The 21,681-nt window shown below is 38.1% G+C and overlaps 1 protein-coding gene across 1 annotated transcript in view; it reads right to left on the bottom strand.

Annotated features, from left to right (window-relative positions):
* Positions 1 to 21,681, bottom strand: part of SPAG17 (sperm associated antigen 17) — a 221,396-nt gene that overhangs the window by 126,234 nt on the left and 73,481 nt on the right. The window contains exons 7-15 of the mRNA XM_057553166.1: positions 21,185 to 21,366; positions 16,932 to 17,093; positions 15,644 to 15,734; positions 15,322 to 15,434; positions 11,226 to 11,363; positions 11,024 to 11,137; positions 10,273 to 10,423; positions 6,616 to 6,843; positions 6,302 to 6,520 (exon numbers count right to left, since the gene is read on the bottom strand). Coding sequence (XP_057409149.1) covers positions 6,302 to 6,520; positions 6,616 to 6,843; positions 10,273 to 10,423; positions 11,024 to 11,137; positions 11,226 to 11,363; positions 15,322 to 15,434; positions 15,644 to 15,734; positions 16,932 to 17,093; positions 21,185 to 21,366 — 1,398 coding nt within the window. The remainder of the gene's footprint in view (positions 1 to 6,301; positions 6,521 to 6,615; positions 6,844 to 10,272; positions 10,424 to 11,023; positions 11,138 to 11,225; positions 11,364 to 15,321; positions 15,435 to 15,643; positions 15,735 to 16,931; positions 17,094 to 21,184; positions 21,367 to 21,681) is intronic.

Below are 21,681 nucleotides of genomic sequence, written 5' to 3' on the forward strand. Positions count from 1 at the left end.
GGGGAGGAATCTTGTAACATACCTGTCATTCTGCTGAATAACAGCCAGCCAGACTTTTTAGCACCCTTAGAATAATAGCAAATTAATCCCTACAAAGTCATATATGAAATGGCTCCAGCTTAACTCTCCAGTCACATCTCCTTCCACTCTCCCTTGCTCATTCCACACCAGACTCACTGGCTTGCTTGTTGTGTCTTGAAGTTTTTGAACTTGCTTTTCTCTGTCTGGCATGCTTTGCCTTAGATAGTCATCTGTTTCAAACCCTTACTTCATTCATATTGCTGCTCAAATGTCACCTCCTCAAGAGACTTCTGCTTCTTACCCTGCTTTAGTTTTGATCATGGTATTTATCAGTGCCTAAAAATATTTGTTTATGTCTGTCTCTCCATATCAAATGTGAATTCCTGGAGAATAAGAACTTTATCTTATTTTCCCTAACTGTATTCTGAGCAACCAACACACGGTAGGAACTCAGTAAATATATATATATTTTTTGATCAAATGAGAGAAATCTATACCATATACTGAAACTGGAAATAAATATAGAGCCGTATAGAGAGAGCAGAAATGTGGAAGAAATCCTACAACAAAAGCTTATTTGGGGGTAAGCATAAGATTTAAGTTTTCATTCTGTGACAAAGAGAACCATATCTGGGCTTCTAGAGGGAGTAGTTAATTACGTCTAAGCAGGATAGGCCAATGTTTTCCTTGCTTTTAGGAGCATAGCTACATATATTTTTGCTACTAGTTCCACCTCGCCTTGGGCTGGTGAGGGTGACAGCATGAATGTTCCATTTTGATTTAGAAGAAAACTATAAAGACAATTCAGTATTTATATAAATACAGCCACTCAAGAGGAAACTCAGGCCAACTATAACTCTAAATAGACCATGATGTCCCATGTGTCCTTGAAGCAATTGATATGAAATCTGTGGAATAAAAATTATTCTATTCTGTGGGCTGCCAGATTTCCAGGAGATTTGATATTCCCTCTTGTGTCTAAGGATCAAGCAGAAAAAAGTCTCCAGTTTAAAAAATATGTTCTAAAAATTTGTGCACCAGTTATTTCGTCAAAGGAAAGAACATTCTAAGACTAATCTAAACTCTCTATTTAATAGTAAAGCAACAGTCATTTTTTCTTTCTTCCTGATTTCTTCCTTCAACTGCATAATCCCTTGACAGTGTGATTCAGTAGTTTTTGACACATCTGGAAAGGGATGCATTCTCATCCCTTTGAAAAACAACTTTCCTAATCTGTTTTACTTTAGAGATAACAAGATCCCTCTGCAAAGCAGTTACTTTATTAAAAAAACACCCAACAAGCATAAAGGACACATCTAAACCTATAGCCTCACAGTTATCAACTCTCAGGTTTTTCATAAATATCCAATAGGCCCTGTCAAGTTCAAAAACAGTCTCAGATGGATGTTTGGTTGAGGAAAGCACAAATACTCAGCCCTTCATGTCCAGGAACAGGCTTTTATATATATCTGATGTTAAGGTGGTTGTGCAGGAAATACATGAACAATTTCTGCTTTGTTTAAAGAGATCTAAAGTCGATGCTTTAGAAATGTGACTCAGGGTTAGGGGAAAAAGCAAAAAAAAAAAGATTAGCAACAACAACAAAAAATTCCCTTACATATAACAGCCGCAGTGAGGCACCAAGGCTCAGCTGCCCTCCCCCACCCAAATGTAACAGTTTCTTGATGTAGGCCAGCCTACACCCTGTAGAATCCCTTACAGGCCAACCCTTACAGGGTTCAGCTCTCAAGATTGCTCGGCCTCTAGGATACATTGTCCATCACAGCATTTTCAGTCTAGATGATTTAGGGAGTTGCTATAAACATTCACTTTGCACCAGGATCCAGAACACCAACTTATGTGGTTTGACCACCAGGTGGCAAAAGTTGCCTGAGAAAAAACTATATACCAACTGATCTAAAAAAAAAAAAAATTAAAAAAATTAAAAAAGCAAAATAAAACAAAAAACAACCCTCAGGCCTTATATCTCTCCTGGCTTATTCTGGCTCTACATTAACTCAAAATGACTTCTTTGGAACTTCCTTGGTGGTCTGGTGGCTAAGACTCCGCACTCCCAGTGCAGGGGGCCCAGGTTCTATCCCTGGTCAGGAAACTAGATCCCACATGCTGTAACTACGAGTTCGCATGCCCCAACTAAAGATCTTGCATGCCGCAAGGAAGATCACGGATGCCTCAAGGAAGATCCTGCATGCCACAAATAAGATCAGGTGCAGCCAAATAAATAAAGTATTTAAAAGACAAAATGACTTCTGTGTCATACATGTACATTCCCATAGGATTCACTAATGCCATAACATCTCAGGCTAACTTATTTGGTTTAATTTTTTGTGAGCTAGGCTAATAGGTAAGGGTATTTAGAACAGAGAAATAGGGAACCAGCCCTAATGGTAAGGAACCAGCCTTAGGAAGACCCGAAGGCAACAAAATCAGGTTAAGTATTACCATGAAGAAGAGACTATGAATATGGCTAAACTATCAGATGCATCGCAAGGAATTTCTGGAACTGAGGAAGCCACAAGACACAGTGGAGGAAGCACTGATTTGGAGTTAGATAGTCCTCTTTGGAATCTTGACTTCCTGCTTGTATGTGGTTGAAAAAGTTACTTAACCACTCTGAGTCTTTGTTTCTTTGTCTTCAAAATTAGGCTAATAGTAACTTCCTCATAGGCTTGATGTTTATATAAAGTATTAGTTAATATATGTAAGATAGCACAGTGCTTGGAATATAGCAGGCAATATTAAATAAATGTTAACCACTGAGTCTTTGTTTCCTTGTCTTCAGAATTAGCCTAATAGTAACTTCCTCATAGGCTTGATGTTTATATAAAGTATTAGTTAATATATGTAAAATAGCACAGTGCTTGGAATATAGCAGGCAATATTAAATAAATGTTATCTCCCTCCCTCCTCTGTCCCCCTCATCCTCACTTAGCTGCTCTGCTAACAGGCAAGGAGATTTTCCCTAATTCCACTCCATTGATGACTTTCTCATCTACCCTCATTTAAGTAAATGAAAATGGTAAGATGACCATTTAGTCAATACTGACTTAACACCTATTCTTCTGTGACACTGACCATTTTTTAATGCTTTTTAAAATTACGAAATATAACAACACAGAAAAGTACAAACAACATAAATGCTTGGTATAATGAATAATGATAAAGAAAAGTCCCAGCACTCCAGACATCTTATGCATGTTCTTTCACAATCACACTTCTTTATTAAACTTTCATATTATTCCTGATTTTTTTTGTGGATTATTTTGGGTTTTCTACATACACACTATTTACAAATAATAACAGTTTTGTTTCTTCCTTTTCAACCTTTACAATATTATCTTTTTCTTGCCTTACTGAGTTGGCTAGCATCTCCAGTGTAATCTTAAATATGAGTGTTTTTAGTGGATAGCCTCCTGATCCATGGAAATCTTTCAACTTTTCATCTTGATATATGTTTATTATAGTAATTTAAAAAACCTTTGTAAGGTAGAGAAATTTTCTTTCTATTGCTAGTTTGTTAAATTGACTTCATAAATTGCTGTAGAATTTTAAGTGCTTTTTCTGCATCTATTGAGATTATATTTTTCTTACTGTGTTAATTGATAAATGATGTTGATTTTACAATGTATGTTTTTTCCTTCAATCTTGTTATAAAAACTTGTGCTTGATTATTATCATTTTGTATATTGCTAGATCAGTTTGCTTATGTTTTATTCAGGATTTTGGCCTATATGTTCATGAATAACTTTGATTTATAATTTTCTTTTATTGTACTATCCTTGACAGTTTTATTATAAGGCTGATGTTAGTTTCATAAAATGAGTGGGAGAGAATACCCCTTCTATAGTTCCTGGAATTAATTTTTGTTACGATTAGAACTATTTCTTTTTTTGAGTGTTGAATATCACTAGCCAATGACATTATTTGGGTTTAGCATGCCCTATTTGGGAAGATTTTAAATTACTGACTTAATTTATTTAAATAGTTACAAGACTATTCAGGTTCTCTATTTCTTCTTGAGTGAATGTTAGTAAGTTATACTCTTCTAGGAATTTGCTCATTTCATTTTTAAACTTAGTGGAATAAAGTTGTTTATATCCTTTTACTGTCTTTTAAATTTCTATAGTATTAAAAGGAAGTCCATTTCTTTATTCCTAATGATTTTTATTCCTGATACAGCTTTATTTCTAATATGGTTATTCATGCTTCTTTTTGTGATCAGCCTTTTGTAAAAAAAATTCTCAATTTAAAAAATCTTTTCAAAGAACTAAACTTTTTCATTTTCTTTGTCCTACCTATTACATCTATATTTTCCATAATTTCTTTGTGGTTTGAGAGCATACTCTGTAGTTTTGATCTGGGAAAATTTGTTTTAGGACTTGTTTTCTGATGTAGTATATGATTAATATTTTTAAGATAAACATACTTATGACCTCTAAGAAGCTATAGTATTAAGGAGGCCTTAATATAGGAATATATGAATAATGGTAGTAAGTAGTAGGAAATGATAACTGATGCCATAAAGGAAGCATAGATTAATTATGACCATGGGAATGGTAAGGGAGGCATTTCCTGGTGAACGCATGTAACAAAGCTTCATGGAGGTGCCATTCAAGCCTAATAATAATCAAAAAGAGAACTCTAGTTGGAGGGTATTGCGGGGAAAAGTCACAGAGATTGAAAAGAGCAGGCTGCCTAGAGGAAATAGGGCCTAATTCTGTTTGGCTAGAGCATAGGATAAGTGAGCAAAAGGGAAAAAGTAGAAAGGGTTTGGGAAAAGTAATTTGGTACTGCTGAAGAAGCACATAAAGCAGGCCAAGAAGTTGGGTTCTATATTGCAGGTAGCAGGGAGCCACTGAAGGTTAGAAGCAGGGGCATAACAGAAGTGTATTTTAAGTAATTAATCTGACAGTTGTGTGTAAGATGGCTCAATAAAAATTTAGCCTAATATTCTTCTATGCTTCTATACCTCCTAATATAACAATATTTATTATGCTTTATTCTAGAATGAGAGTAACTGCCTAAGCCATGAGGAGGAGGGAAGGGAACTGATGTTCATTGAGCACTGATTTTGTACCAAGCTCTGCACTGGGCAGTTCATTATGTTACTGCAGGTAATTTTTAAGAATTTTTGCAAATAATCACAATAGCCTTGTGAAATACTAATGATGAAAGTTTTAATTATGTTCACTGTACTACATTTATGAAGGTAAGAGTGGACTAAGAGGCTTTATGATATTTTGGAAAATAAAGGGTTGAAATAATGAGGACTTACTCTACAAATAATAAATGCTGGAGAGGGTGTGGAGAAAAGGGAACCCTCCTACACTGTTGGTGGGAATGGAAATTGGTACACCCACTATGGAGAACAGTATGGAGGTTCCTTAAAAAATGAAAAATAGAGCTACCATAGGATACAGCAATCCCACTCCTGGGCATATACTGTATCCAGACACAACTATAATTCAAAGAGATACCCACACTCCTATGTTCATAGCAGCACTATTTTCAATAGCCAAGACGTGGAAGTAACCTAAATGTCTATTGAAAGATGAAAGGATAAAGAAGATATGGTATACACACACACACAGACACACACACACGGGAATATTACTCAGTCACAAAAAAGAATAAAATAATGCCATTTGCAACAACATGGATGGACCTAGATCGTATTAAATGAAGTAAGTCAGACAGAGAAAGACAAATATCATATGATATCATTTATATGTGGAGTCTAAAAAATGATACAAATGAACTTATTTACAAAACAGAAAGAGGCTCACATAGAAAACAAACTTGGGGAGGGGAGGAATAAATTAGGTGTTTGGGATCAACAGATACACACAATTATATATAAAATAGATAAACAACAAGGACCAACTGATAGCACAGGGAACTATATTCAATATCTTGTAATAACCTATAATGGAAAAGAATCTGAAAGAGAATATATATATATATATAAAACTGAATCACTTTGTTATATATCAGAAACATTGTAAATCAACACTACTTCAATAAAAAAAAATTTTTTTAAATAATGAGGACTTATTAACAACACTCAGTAACAAAGTTTAATTAAGCAAATAATTTAGATATTAAACAGTTTTTCAACTGAAATAGGGAGGCATTTAAATAATGCATCTTGAATCTTTTTTTTTTTTTTTTTTGGTTTATACATTCTCTAGTAGCGTCTATACACACGCACGCACACACATACAGACACATACACACACAGAGACACAAGTTTACTTACTCAAAGGCTGAGGTTGGAGCTGCGACTTCAAGCTGTTCTCCTGCTCTGACGGTTCTCTGTAATTGGAGTCTAAGGATTTCCTATTATCCAGGTCAGAATACTTCATATTGTTAGTATGAGGCTGACTAGGATCGGAAGGTTCTTTGTTGATCTCATCATCTTGCATAGATGTTGACCAATTCTGATCCAAAAATAAAATTCTGTCTTTGATTCCACTATCTAGGCAGTGTAAAGAGGATCCATAAGATACAATGCTAGACAAATGGACAATCATACAATGCGAGAATGCTTTTTGTTCCTTCCAGGCAGTGTACCTGTTTGCTGTCTGGTCTCTTGGGTATTCATTTTCATGATGTATTTTTGCCTTATCTGTTTAGCAAATCTGGCAGGGTTGTCCCATGGTATGTTGAACATCTCAGAATCTGTCCCATACATCATTCTAGAATGCTTCAGTTTCCCTTCTTCATCAACCTCAGAGAGTTTCAGGCTCTCAAAAGTAAACACTTTGAAGGCTCGTTCTACTTCATTCCAGCTCAAGACTTCTGTAAGAAAGTAGGACAAGTGCTGCTAGGAATGCTCTTTATTACCACATGGTACAGGGCTAAAAGAGGGACAACCAGGGAGTCAGTCCACCAAAATGACAAAGGAGTCACGCCATGATGGGTGTTGACCTGACTTTACACACGGGCTCCACAATTCTGCAACAAATACCAAAGGTAACTAATAATAAGAAAGCTGCACAATCAAGATATAATTTATCAAGATAATGCTCACAAACTGCTTCATAGCTGAATGAATATTAGGTGTCCAGATTAATTCACATGGACTTTCCGGGGTATCATATTGGTTGAATATATTTAAAACTTGTCATTTTTCATAGAGAGCAGACTTGTGGTTGCCAAGGGGGAGGGGGTAGGAGAGGGATGTACTGGGAGTTTGGGGTTAGTAGATGCCAACTATTACATACAGAATGGATAAACAACAAGGTCCTACTGTATAGCACAGGGAACTACATTCAATATCCTTGGATAAACCATAACAGAAAAGAATGTAAAAAAGAATGTGTGTGTATAACTGAGCCACTTTGCTGTACAGCAGAAATTAACATAACATTGTAAATCAACTATACTTCAATAAATAAATTAAGAAAACGTCATTTTTAAGCAAAAGCACCTTTTGCTGCTGTTGTAATTAAAAACAGAGAAATCACTCACTCGTGTCTAACATAGGCTGTTATGTTCAGTAGGCTTTTCTGTTCACTCAGGCTAAGAAAAGGCCTCTTTCCACCCAATGAACTGGTACAGTACCTTTCATAATTTTACTTTAAAGGTTATGAGCCTTCCAGGGGCTATATTAACTTGTGTATTTATTCTTCTATAGCATTTATTCATGCATTCAATTACTCACCTGTTTGTTTTCTATGTATTAGGCTTTGTACTCTATGTATTTTTCTTTGCCTGAGATTCAAAGAGAAGATTTGGTTCTTGTGCTTTAGAAGTTCAAGATAGAGAGGTGGGAGGTAGGTGTTAACAAATAACCATTGAATTCAGTGAGGGAAGGTGAAATGATAGTGACAGATCAATGAATCAGAGGTCACCGACACTTCCTCTCCAACAGAGGTGAGGGCAGCGGGAAGGTTCCTTTTGGAAAAAATACAAGGAAATTCAGAAGGGAGACAGGAAGGAGGTAAAAGTGACAGAATTAAGTTTGTTCATTCATTCATTTCAAAAATATTTTTTGAGCACCTACTAGTTGCCAGTGACTTTAGTAAAGGGACCACAGCAGTAAACAAATCAACGAACTCCTGATTTTATGGAGTACCCATTGTAGCAGTTAGAAACAGAATAAACAGGTAAGTGTATAGTATATCAGAGATGATAAGAAGAATAAAGCCAGGTGAGGGGATAAGAAGTGATAATGGTTGGGGAGAGGCTTCTATTTTATATAAGGTAGCCAGAAAAAAGCCCTCTGAACAAGTAAAGCAAAAATGTGAAAGAAGTGGGGGAGCCATATCGATATCTGGAAAAGAGCAAATGCAGAGATGGAGGCAGGGGTGCAAGTGACTTGTCCAAGGAATCACAGTAAGGCCAACTAGATAGAGTGGAGTAGAGCAACGAGAGCTTGACAGATGATGAGCTCCAAAAGTGGGCGGCAGAACAGTTTAGATTTTATTAATACTTTGAGGGAAATGGGTGATCACTAGAGGGTTTTGGGCTAAGAAGGCACATGATCTGACTGACATTTTAGAAGGGTCATTCCCATTATTGTGTGAAGAAAAGACTGTAGGTAAAATGGGGAAAGCCTGGAGACCAACTGCAAAGCTATTGAAATAGTCCAAGTGAGAGGTGGTGCTGGACTGGCCTGGTAGTGAGGGATGTGGTGGGATTGGTTGTGGGGCGTGAGAAAAAAGAGGAACCAGGGATGACTCCAAGGTTTTGGTAGAAAATAGACGCCATTTACTGAAATAAGGAGGACCATGAAGGGACACGTTTTGAGGAAATCAAGAGTTTGGTTTTGGACGTGTTAAGCATGAGGAAAGAGAAAAGGAGAAGAGGCAGAGGGACAAGGGTTTGGGAAGGGATATGGGAGCAGGATATGTGGGCAGTTTCAGTGGTGGCAACACAAACAAGAATCTTGTGTATTGTATAACACAGGGAATATAGCTCATATTTTGTAGTAACTGGAGTGTGACCTTTAAAAATTGTATAAAAAAGAATGTGTACATATTCTCCCATAAAAGACAAAAGCAAATGTGAGCATACGAATCATACTCTTCTTATCTTTTGTTTCCTTTCCTTTTATAACTTAATTATCTGGGAGACTGTTCCACATCATGATATAGATATGCCTCATTGTTGTTAAGTCGCATGATTTTGTACCACATAGGTGTCTGATATTTTAATGAGAGCTTTTGATGGACATTCAATTTGTTTCCAGTATTTTGCTACTGTAAAAAAAATGATTCAATAAATGTGCTTGTTCATATAAAAAACCCCCAAGAATCCTGTGCTGTGGAGGGTAGAACTGAGGTGGAGAGAGAATGAAATCATATCACAGGGCAGAAGGAGAATAGGAGTGTGGCAGGATAGAGGTAAAGGCCAGATGTTCTCAGGACACCAGGAAGAGGGTGATTATGTAAACAATAGACATGACATACCCAGGCCCACTAGGCTACACCCCACATTTCCATGAGGTGAAGGCATGGCAGTATTAAAAATTTTAGCTTTTTCTATTACTAAGCCTACTAAAAAAATGAGAAAAGAAATCAAGATTAAAATATTTCATAATTTGCTTAGAGTTAGAAATGAAAGGAGAAGGAAGAATCTGCACATGCTTTTTGCTTTTCTAGGTCAAATCAAGATGTCTATGTAATTTCATATTTCTTCTTATAAGCAGGAAGGTATTTGCATATCGCCTCAAGTGGAAATAGGATATGTTTTAGGAAATGATTGTCTATATCATAAAATTCCCATGAACTCTGCAATGAGAAGCTGATTTTTGATATTTTTAATGACCCCTCTTTCCACTGTCCTCAAAGAGCAGAAAATGGCCCTTCCTGCTTTGAGAGGAGGTGAACTAGTATTAACACTCTCAGCACCACACCACAGGGGGTACTCTAAGTTCTCCTCTTAACCAGGATGGGGACCACCATGTCATCTCCAATGATGTCAATGAGGGGATGTGGGATTGGGAGGCGGGGAGGAGGAATAAAGAAGGGGATTATGCTTGCTGTAGAAACACAGTGGAAAGAAAAGCCAGGGCATCAAATTGAAGAATGTTATGCATCATAGCTATCATCCTATTGCTAATGACATTATTCAAGATAAGAAAAGTACAGTCAATCAAAATACCCACCCCAGCCTCTGAAAGGTCAATAATCAAAATACTTTTTGCAGATGGGGGTGTAATCGTTAGAGGCACACGTGACCATAAATGAATGAATTTAAGCTACGACAAAGCAATGTACTCACCACTTGTACAAAATTGCATGAGCTCATGAATTGTAGCTAGACGTTTCGTGCTGTTCCATGGCGGGGGCAGAGGGAATTCAAGGAATTCCCACAGTGGCAACTTAGACTGCATCTTCTGCTCAATTTGAACCAGGTCAAAATTCTTTAGGTCCTGATGAAAAAGAGCAACATGACAGAAGACATTAAAATAAGCTGTCAAGTGCCTTATGCATATGGAGAAGGCAAAACATGATACCCTTGCTCTCATTATTTGGGAACAGGGGAAATCAAAGGTAATTGGGGAAGACAAACTGTTGGTATTTTGCTGAAGGTCAAAAAAGCTAGTTCTCACTTTGCCAGAGGTTCTTGGTGCACACAAATGATGGATTCCTCATTCACAGTGACAAACTGCCAAAGTCTCAAATGTATTCCTCCCTCCCTTCTGAGATCCTTTTCTGGCCTCCACTAGTTTTTTCATATTAGCAGATGTATAAAGCAAATAACTACAAGGCTTTAATGCAAATTTGGTGTAGTCGCAATCAATTTAATGGTCCGTTGGACCTCTGTACTTAGGCCAGTTTTCTTGGCTGATGTAATTTCTCCTTTATTCATTTCCATTTTCTGAGATCTTACTTTGCAAGCAGGTATCTACTTCGTACATTACTGGTTATTAGCATTGGTAAAGCTATCTCATTAAGATTTCTTCAACTGAATAATTACTAATGAGCTTTTTTGCATCCATTATCCTCAGGGTAACCTGGTTACTTATTACCTTTAGCACGTATTTCTTGTGGGCGAGGGCATCGTGATAGTTCAGTAGAAGAGGGCCTCTGGGCACTGGTTTGCTTTCATTTTCCTCTTCAGATAAGAATATTTCATGGAGATTCTATTCAAATTAAAACAGTATTGATGTAAAGAGACAGTTCATACTTTTCAAAGCACGCACACTTTTTGGTTTTCTCACACCATCTGACCTTTTTCTCCCTCTCTGTCAGACAGAGAGAGGGCAGGATGGACATGATGTGAGCTGCGATTCTGTGGTCCAGCCCATCTGCTCTGGGAGACGGCTCCACCAGACTCGGTGGGACAAGGTCTTCTTCACTTGCCACAACCTGTTGATATAAAGAGTTGGGAGGAATCGGTTTAATGGTCAGTTCCTTACTGATAGTCATGTATTTCCATTGCTTTTAGTAAAAACAAGGCAGTTTCTACCAAAAAGTTTGGTGATTATACAAAGTGGCAGTATAATTACCAGTGACTACCAAAATAAAAGGGAAAACGTTTATAATCCATTAAAACATTAATTTATATATAATTATATATATATTAAATTATTAAAGTATATATAATTTTCATACATGTACTAGAATAGATAACACAAAATGCAAATGGTAAACAGGAAAATTTACCATGGTAGAAATCAAACTAACAATATTAATATAATTTTCCTTAATGATTTACTCTTTCTTCTAAAGCACTCAAAACTGTGCTCTCACATCTTTGGATTCAATAAGTATTTATTGAGTGCCTACCACATGCCAAGCACTGTGTGGGCCACCCTCACATACATTATCTCATAAGCCTCACAGCAATATTGCTGAGTAGCTATTATTTTCCATTTTACAGAAATGGAATTAGGGTGAGGGAAATTATGTGACTGCCCCAAGCCCAAGGCTGCTTACTGGGAGGAACTGGGGTTCAGGTCAAGTCCTTAAGATAGAAAAGTTATACATGGTGAGATCAGTGAAGGGTAATATTCCCCTTAATACGGAGAAAATGAGGCCTAGAAATATTAAATGCCTTGTTCAGTTTTACGTGGTAAACAAGAAGTTGAAATATAATCAAGATAGGCACCTTTTATAATTGTTCTCTTCACCTTAAATACCAAAATCATCCTCTATGATTTCACACCACTCTACAGGATTTTTCAACCTTGAAATTTAAAGACATTTGGACTAGATTTTTGTCATGGGGGCTATCTTGGGCACTACAGAATGTTCAGCAGCATCCCTGGCCTCTACCCATTTGATGCCAGTAGTACCCCTCCAATTGTGGCAGCCAAAAGTATCTCCAGACGTTGCCAAATGTCCCCTGGGAGGCAAACCCCCCTGTTGAGAACAATAACAAAATAGTCGTATACTCTTCCCTGTTTATCAACATATTACCTTTAAAAGAGTCACTCCTGTCTCCACTTTCTCTCTTCCTACCATCTCTTGGACCCTCTCCAATCACAAGGGACCATGCAGAACTCTTCCATCTCTGAAATGTTAAACTCTAATATCCCCTCCTATAAAATCCCACCTGAGTCCTCTTACATTTCAATTTTTCATCCCTTTATTATTAAGCACTTATTCAGTCAACATGTATCTCTTATTGGAGCCTTCTATTTGTCAGGCACTGAGCTCATCAACTGTCCCCTTTGGTACACAGAATACAGTAGATGGTTAAGTTAATAAATATTTGTTGCTTTGAGTTGAGTTGAATAAAATAAGTAAGATTAAGATAAATAAAATGATGATACTGTAAGCCATATAGGGCTATTAAACTTTTACAAATTTATTGATATAATAAAATTATTGATCTTCCAAAAGCCTTACAGGGTAATAATTAAAGGCAAATATGAGTGTGCTTACCTAATTGGTTAGAAAACTAAAGAAGTCAACAAGCATAAAAATGTATGCTGGAGGTAACAGATGATTAGAGTCTAAAACTATTTTAATATTCAGTGAGATAAAGGAATATGTTACATACATGAAATAAGAAGGACAGTTATTAAAAGAAATTAAAGAATTTATAAATTAAAAATGTTATTGTTGAAACAAAACTTCAGTAGCAGACTAGACTCCACCTAAGAATAAATTAGTTGGAAGTTAAGCTGAAATTCCCGAAGGGGTAAAATTGAAAGAAAATTTAAAATACATGGAGGAAAAAACTAGAAATTCCAACATCTGTCTAATAATAATTAGGATAAATCAAAAGAAATAATATTTGAAGATATAATTTAATTGAACAAATATATATTCAGGGTCTACTATGGGCTAGGTGTGGTTACTGTGTGCTGAGCAGAGAGCAATGAACAAGACTAGATTAGGTCCCTGCTTGCATGGAGCTTACCTTCTAGTGAGAAGAAGGTAATACATAAAGCAAATAAACATTCTTTTTTTTTTAAAGAGCAGTTGTTGATAAGAAAATAAAACAAGGTGAAGTGGTAGAGAGCACTCTGTGTTGTTGTGGGCCTTCTTTAGATCAGGTGGTCAGAGAAAGCCTATCTCAGAAATGCCACTTTCACTGGGGACTGAATGACAAGGAGTATCCACCAGGCAGACAGACATGTGGGAACAAAACTTTCTAGGAAGAGAAGTTAGTGTAAAAAAACTAAGGTGTAATTAGTGAATGTGAGGAAAAACCAGAAGGTCTATGTAGATGACCAATAGTGAGAGAGAGAGAGAGAGTGTGGGAGAGAGGGGGAGAGATGGGGGGTAGGAGATGAGATGACAAACATCCCAGAACCATATTTTTAGGATCTTTATGAACCAGCACAAGGAATTTTGATTTAACTCAGAATGTGATCAGAAACCAGATTATAATCCTTTAGATCACAGAGGCAATGAAAAAACAAAGCCATAACTATACGTAGCCTTGGAGGGAGGAGATATGGGGATATATGTATATGTGTAGCTGATTCACTTTGTTATAAAGCAGAAACTAACACACCATTGTAAAGCAATTATACTCCAGTAAAGATGTTAAAAAAAAAAAAAAAAGAAAAAGAAAAAACTCTAATAACTGCCAGAAAGAAAAAATAGATTACCTACAAAGGAAAAAGTATCAGATTGACATCAGACTTCTCATGAGCAGCATTAGAAGTGAAGACCACAACAGAGCAATGCTATCAAAATACTTTTCCACTTAGACTGACGAGGTTCAAAAGCAGTTTCTGTCACTTACTACTTGGATAATTTACTTAACTTTTTAGACCTCAGTTTCCTTATCTGAGAAATGAGGAATAAAAATAGTTCCTGCTCCATAGGGCTGTTCTAAGGATTAAATGAGTTAATTAACAGCAAATTCTTTTCAAATGCATATACAGTACTCACAAGAATTGACCATGTACACCAGGTCACACAGGAAGCCCAGGAAATTAAAAAATATTTTTAACATCCAGATCATGCTTATTGACCATAATGAAATAAAATTAGAAATGGACAATAAACAGTGGAAATTAAAAGATTTAGAACTGAATACATTGAAAGCATCATGATGCAGCCAAAGAAATACTCAAAAGGAAATGCATAGCCTTAGGTAAAGTGAAATAGACTAAAAATAAACAAAGTGAGCTTTCAGTAAAAGTGAAATACGAAATAAACCCAAACAAAGTAGGAAGAAGGAAATAATAAAGATAAATGAAGAAATTCATAAAATAAAAAGTAAAAAGGAGTGGATCAGTGAAACAAAATGCTGGTTCTTTGAAAAGACCAATAATCGATATACAATTGACATCCATGATCAAAACAAAGAGGGCACCAATAAATAACATCAGTCATAGGAAAAGAACATAACTAGATACAGAGGAAAACTTTTCAATGTATATTAGTGAATAAAGAACTTTTATGATATTGAAAACAAATAAAATGGACATGTTCATTTAAAAATATGAATGACTAAAATTGCCCTCAGAAATAGAAAAATCTGATTAAATCTGCAAGTGTAAAAGAAATTTTAAATGCAGTTGAGGACCATTAACCACCCCACCCAGCTGCCCAACTCCTTTCTCTTTCATTAAAACAACACCTGATAGTTTTAAAGATATGCCTACCAAAACTTCAGTGAAAGTTATATAAAATCATTCCAAAATGTAGCAAGAAAAAGAGGATTGAAGCTGATAAAGCAGATTTTAGCTTTATCTAAAATGTTGTAATCTTTGCAAAGGAGAATGCATTCAGGTATTATGAGCGTAATTTTAAAACAGTTAAAAAAAAAACAAAAAAAAACCCCAGAAGCAAAGAGAGATGAAGTGATTGACTCAAGGTTGCCCACCTGGGAAGAAAGCTTCAGCGTGTATCCACTTACCTGTTCCAGCATACAATGCAGTATCAAGGGCACAGAAATGAATTCTTCTGGAATTGGATTCAGCAAATCATTGTAATATCGCATGTCTACTTCATTTGTGATGACGGAAGCCACTGTAAAAGATACAAAATACCGCTGTTCAATTAAGATGTGTTCTCTGTTTCTCCCATCAAAATTTCATCCACATATTCAAACTCTGATCATGCACTGATAAATGTAGGATCTTGAGGTGGAGAGAGATGTGAAAGCAACACCAAGGACAGTCATTCCTCAAAGCACCAGCTCCTGGCACTGATCCTCCAGCAACAGGTTTCATACATGCCTGGTGGTGGTGGTGGTGGAGCTGGAGCTTGCAGCTCTTCACATTGTTGTGTTTTCTTCTTTCCAGGGGTTACAGCAACAGTTTGTGGGGGCTAAAATAAGAATAATTAAAAAAACAATTGAAACATCCAGCTGAGAGATGCTTTCATTCAATGCTGGTATAATGGGACTCTGACGGGATTCTGGGATTCTGAAATTGTATGATTATGTTCACACCACAAAATCATTTGCTAATATTAGGATCAAATCAACGGGTTTTGTCTGAGGAAGGAAAGAAGTTAATGGGTATGGACACTTTTCAGTTTTTCCTAACAGAGCCCACTGAGAAATTGCCAGGAAAGAGATGGGAAGATGGGGCATCTTCTCTTCTCTTCTGTGTCACCCCGGGGTGACACAGAATCATGCCATTCTCCCTCTAAGAATCCTTCAATGGTTCTCCCACAACCTTCAGGATAAAACCGAAACTCTTGAGCTCAGCACCAAAGAACATTCTGGCTCCCGCCTTTCCAGCTCGTGTTGCTGCTCTCCACTTTGCATGTATGACCTGAGAGCACTGCCCTACCCCGTGGTGTGGTCCTGGACGCAATACTTCTTTTCTTTGACCTCCATGTCTTTGTACGTCTTTGCCCCCTTCTTGAGAATACCACTCTGTCCCTCTCCCCAGTCAGGTTTTGCCCAGGCAATTCATCCTCAGCCTTCAGCACATTACTTACCCTGCCTGGTAACATCTTCCCGACTCCCGTCTCTCCATCCTACTCTGCTCAGGAGCAGGTTAGGTGCCGTATTTATAGCTTCTCCTGCAAGCTCAGCTGACTGTCCTCACAGCGCTCATCATGCTAAATTGAAACCACCTTTGACTTGACTGCCATTCCCCTTTAAAGGTTAACCACAATGAGGAGGAGAGAGGATGGGTCTTGTTCATTACAGTATCGCCAGCACCTGGTACAGTGCCAGCACACGGTAGGTGCTAAAATAACATGGTGATTAAGTTATCAGTAGCCCTCCTTGTTCCAGATGTTATTTATTGCTCCATGGCTGAAAAGTGGGTTCTATCATCCCCTCTGTGTGTGGCAGGTAGTTGGGGGTTTCATAAAGCCCCCATCACATGGATGCCCTTTAATGCTGTGCCTGGGGGCCTGGATCCCACCCTCATCCATTAAATCCCAGCAGGCAGTGTTCCCTTGCTACCAGTATTTATGTGATTTTTTTTCTTCATGTTTTATAAACGTGAAAATTAAGTTGTTCAGCAAATCATTCGGCCAACTAAAGACATTCTAGCATATGCCTACCTCAGAAGTCAACGTAGCTTCTAAGACAGGTTTCTCACTAACCACCTGTGGGACGTTAATAAGCTGCATGTTTTCCAAATAGTGCTGGTGCTGCCTTTTCCAATCCAGGCTGTCGTACATCAAACAGGCAATATTTTCAAAAATGTTGGTGCCCAATTCCAGCTACAGGTGAGAGAATTCATAACAATTAGTCCTTAGTTTCATATTGTTGGAATCAGATGCATGATTTGTATCTCTCTTATAGCCAAACCTATCACTTTTTACAGGGAAGCCCTTCCCCAGCTGGTCCCCAAACCACTGAATCCCAGTCATGGCGACCAAGTCTTCATTTGCTGAACCCTTCGGGCCCTTCTTGTTCACCACAATGCAGACTGTTCCCTTTGGAGGGCCTATGGCTGCCTAGTATTGTTAAGAGCCTAATTAATGCTTCAACGAGGTGAAAAGTGCCCTATTCATTCATTTCAGCAATGTGGCCTATTTTCTAGGTATCTCCATTCCTAAAGCAACTCATTAGATAGGTAATTTCCATATCCTCAGCCCAAGACAAGCTGGGGATGAGCTCTTGCTTGGCGACAGACACAAGAATCGCAATGGAAATCACCCTCTCGGCTTTGCACACTGTCCCCACAAGTCCACTGCAGTATGTGTGCAATCAGGATTTCTTCCTGTCCTCACCTGTGCTACCTTTAGGGAAAAAAACCCTAAGACATCCTGATAGACTAGTACTACTATAATACCCACAAGTTTTATGATCCGGCAAGCGGGTTATGGATCAGATACTTCTATTACCTAGGCTTTCATTTCCAGAAGTGGAAAAGCACTGTTATCACTAGGTGTGTCTGCTTGAAAGCAAAGAAGGATTAAATAGGCTCCTCCTATGTCCGAGCTGCAGCGGTAAGGTAGAGCGAGAAAGCACCTTGTGGGGGCCAGTGAATCACAGTCTGGCGTGAGACCAGGGAAGTGCCAAACCTCGCCCATCCTCACAGCACAGCTGTCAGTCTGGACTTCACGTGTCCCCTCTAAGACAGGATTCTTCAGTTAAGCTTCAAGCTGATATCCTTTGCCCACATTCTGGCATATGAACACATTTTGGTTTGTTTGTATTTATAAGAAATATAGTAAAAACTTCTGCCCTATTATCCCTTAGGGTAACTAGCTAATGTCTTTTTAAATCAAATAGCAACTTGCATGTTAAAAGCCAGAAAATTATTTCAGCAGCCAAGGGCTTAACTTGAGATGTCGCAGATGTCGTTCATAGGTGGTTAGCACTTCTTGATGGGCATTTATTTGATATAAAGCTTTCGTTACCTGGGCTCAGCAGAAATATAGCTTGCCTGCTTGCAGCCAAGGGTACTAATGCTTTCCTTCTTCCAGAGAGGAAGAAGGACTACGAATACTTGGCTGGCTCCTGGCTCGGATATGAGGCCATTATCGACTTACAGATATAGCGGAGAGTGCGACACCATGTATCTACACCATGTATTTAGGCTACTGGCATTAGAAATAGGTTTATTACTTTTATATTTCGTAAGTAATCCCAAGCTGAAAATGAATTTTGACCTTCAATATTAAATCCAATGGCCTTTTCTTCTGTAACCCAAGTCTATTACTGAATTACTTTCAAGGCTTTCTTTCCCCGTCATCCTCCGTGCTGGGCTGTTCACTCACAAACCATACCTTACAGAGGCATGCCTTGGCCGAAAAGTCTACTGCAGTTGGACCCAGACTGCAGCCCTGGCGTGAAGGAGATGTTCAATAAATATTTGCAAAGTGACCGATAGAAGATCGGTGTGTCCAGTTGGGCAGCATAGCTAAATGGTCTCATTCCTCACTTACCTTCATGGCCCAACTAGAGACCCTAGACATTAATCCTCTAGTTCTGAAGTCAGTATTTCAACGAAGCTGATACTATTTTTTTCAACATGAAATTTATGAATTTTAATTGCCATTTAAACTCTTCCACTCTCTATTTTTAAAAAGGAAAATATAGTCACATTTACTGTCTTTAAAAATGGAGGGATTAAAATCTTCTGATGAACACTAAGTTGTTAACATTGGAATAAGAAACAGGATGCTGGGAATGGTGCTGGGTCTTTTGGAGCTGCAATTGTGTGCCTTGCTGTTCACATCTATGTACTGATGATGCAACAGAATGTCTTCTACCTTGGGCTCAATGCACATCAGCTCTTCTCAGTCTATGCCTGGGGAGTAAATAAGACACATGGAAGGCAGCCCTAGTTAGAGCAGGAGCAAAAGGTTCTTGGTTTGAGGCTGCCTTAGAAGACTCTTGGTATTGCCTCCTCTGAATTAGGATTCAAGATCTGTATGGCTGGGATCGCCTAGGCCTTACTGAACCAAAATTGCATATAAGTTCTTTACAAGGTATGTGGCCAGAACTTGGCCCAAATGAGAGGAGGACTGTTTCCACAAAACTTAAATTTGTGGATGTGGGTTTTTAAGTTAGGCATAGATTTTTATGTTCTCGGGAGAAGAGCTGGTCTATTATAGAGCAAGAGTAGAAAGCTGTCTTTCAGGCGGTGTTTCAGGATCCCAGGGATATGACCTCTTTCTCAAACATATCTCATGTTTGCTGGGCATAATCTGGAATTCCAATAAAATAGGATGGAATAGTCATAGTATGACGGTACCTGGTATGCCAGTATCTCTGGGATAGAGAAACACGGCCCAACTTAACACGAAGTAGTAGAGGACAGATGGACTCTTTTCTGAGCTCAGGTTTAGAGGCAGGGGAGTGAAAGACAAAGCAGGAAAGAGGAAGGTATCTAGATGAAGGAGTGGGACGACACAAAGCAGTCCACAGTAACCAGTTCTGCCTACGACAAGCTCTGCCTTCAGCCACAGCTTTTCTATGTTCAGCGTTGCTTCCACATATAGGTCAAGGCTTATATTTATTCTTACTATTGCCAAGGTATCAGACTTAATTGTTCTGTTTCTACGTGGTGACATCTAACGCCTTATGTTGACAGTCTCTGTAACTCAAACTGATCTCTCCATTGCTACTTATTCAAATCCTGCCCATCCTTCAAGGTTCAGATCTAGGCTTCCCCCCTCAGTGTTTTCACTTACTTCACCCGGTGCACATCCATTTCAAGGTAACAGAATCAGGGACTCTCATAGTGAGAACTGTCCATGCTCCAATCCATGGCCGTGGGCAGCCTACCCTTTGGCTCGGAAACTGCTCCCGGCTTTGGTGTCATTCTCCTCCTCTTACACAAGGTTTGGTTGTTTGTTTGGCAGCTACCCACAGTCATTGCCCACAGACACCTATCCTCCTCCTCCACCCTGCTTTTCCCGGCTCCCTTCGCAGCATACTTGATGTGGTCCATCTCCAAGACTCTGCTTTCAGTTCAATTCCCTTTAATGCTGATATATATCACCCTGCAAGGGATTCAACACTCCTGGGCCCCTGTTTGTTGGGACAGGGGGTCAACCAGAAAGAGACCTGAGAGGTCTCTTTTTTTTTTTTACAACAGGAATGCCTGGATAACTTCCCCAACAATGATAAATAAGTTACTCAACGTTCTTTTTAAAAACACCCTCATGTATTTAGCATTTGTTACTTTTCAAAGCATCCCATGTCTTCTTTTTCTGAATTAACAGGAAACAGAGTTTGTTTCACATAACACATAGGTGCGTGGCACCTTGAACACTGCCTCTCTGTTTCACGGTTTTGGTCTTGCCTCTCTGCGAGCACCTCAATAGCAGGGGCCAATAAATACTCTCAGGAAATGTCTACTAACTGTTGGGCTGGGGTCAAGTCATTCTATTAAGATAGACCTTGCTGGGAAAATACATGAAAAATACAATTTTGGCAATAAAAGCAAGGGCCTAGAAGAACAATGTTTTGAACTGATACATAAAAAAAAAGACAATGTAATTTGACAAACTGTAAAATTTACTATCTTCACAATTAATGTATATTAAGACTCTACCGCCTAGAACATTGTTAAGGTATGAAGCAAAGCCACGTCACCAAATAAAATAACTACCATTCTTTATCTTCATCTCATCTTATTCCTTTGTCATTAATTCATACACTAAAAGCTGAAGAATCAGGCTATAGCCATTATTGGGCGTCCAATGTGATCACTGTCTTGGAGATAAAGGAACCTAGCACAAAGTCTTCTCTGTAGACAGTGATTAATAAATATCTGTTGAATGAATGAATGGAGTAAATGGAACCGCAGTGTCAAATGTTCAAACTAGTCACTCTCATTAATGCGTGTACTAACCAACATCTCGCTGTCCGACCAGTCGGAAGGAAACTTGTCAGCCTTGACCATGTATTCAAGCCGAGCGACATCAAAGAGATTTGTTTCCGGTTTCTCATTATTCAGGATTGGTTCCAAGTACTTCCAGAAGATTTCAAGTTCTTTTATGTCGTTCTCTTTCTTCAATTTTTCAGCTTCTATATCTAATAAGAGCAACATGTTTATACTACAAGATGAGAGTGTCGAATTTCTTCCCACTTTAAGTGTTTGTGGTGAGTCATATGCATTGCACGATGTCTGTACAGTACCAGAAAATGCAAATAAAGAAATGTAATTTTGGGAAGTGTTTGGACCTAGACTATATAGCTAAATATCAGAGGATTTTACTCCTGAAATTGTTATTAACTATGAGCTTTTCCCACCCCTTTATTTTATAGTTGAGGCCCAGAAAGATTATAAGGTCACACATTTGGGGAACTAAATATGGTCAATACTTCCATCACTCTGAGATTGTACCT

Source organism: Balaenoptera acutorostrata, chromosome 1 (assembly GCF_949987535.1).
Source record: "Balaenoptera acutorostrata chromosome 1, mBalAcu1.1, whole genome shotgun sequence".
Lineage (NCBI taxonomy): Eukaryota > Metazoa > Chordata > Mammalia > Artiodactyla > Balaenopteridae > Balaenoptera > Balaenoptera acutorostrata.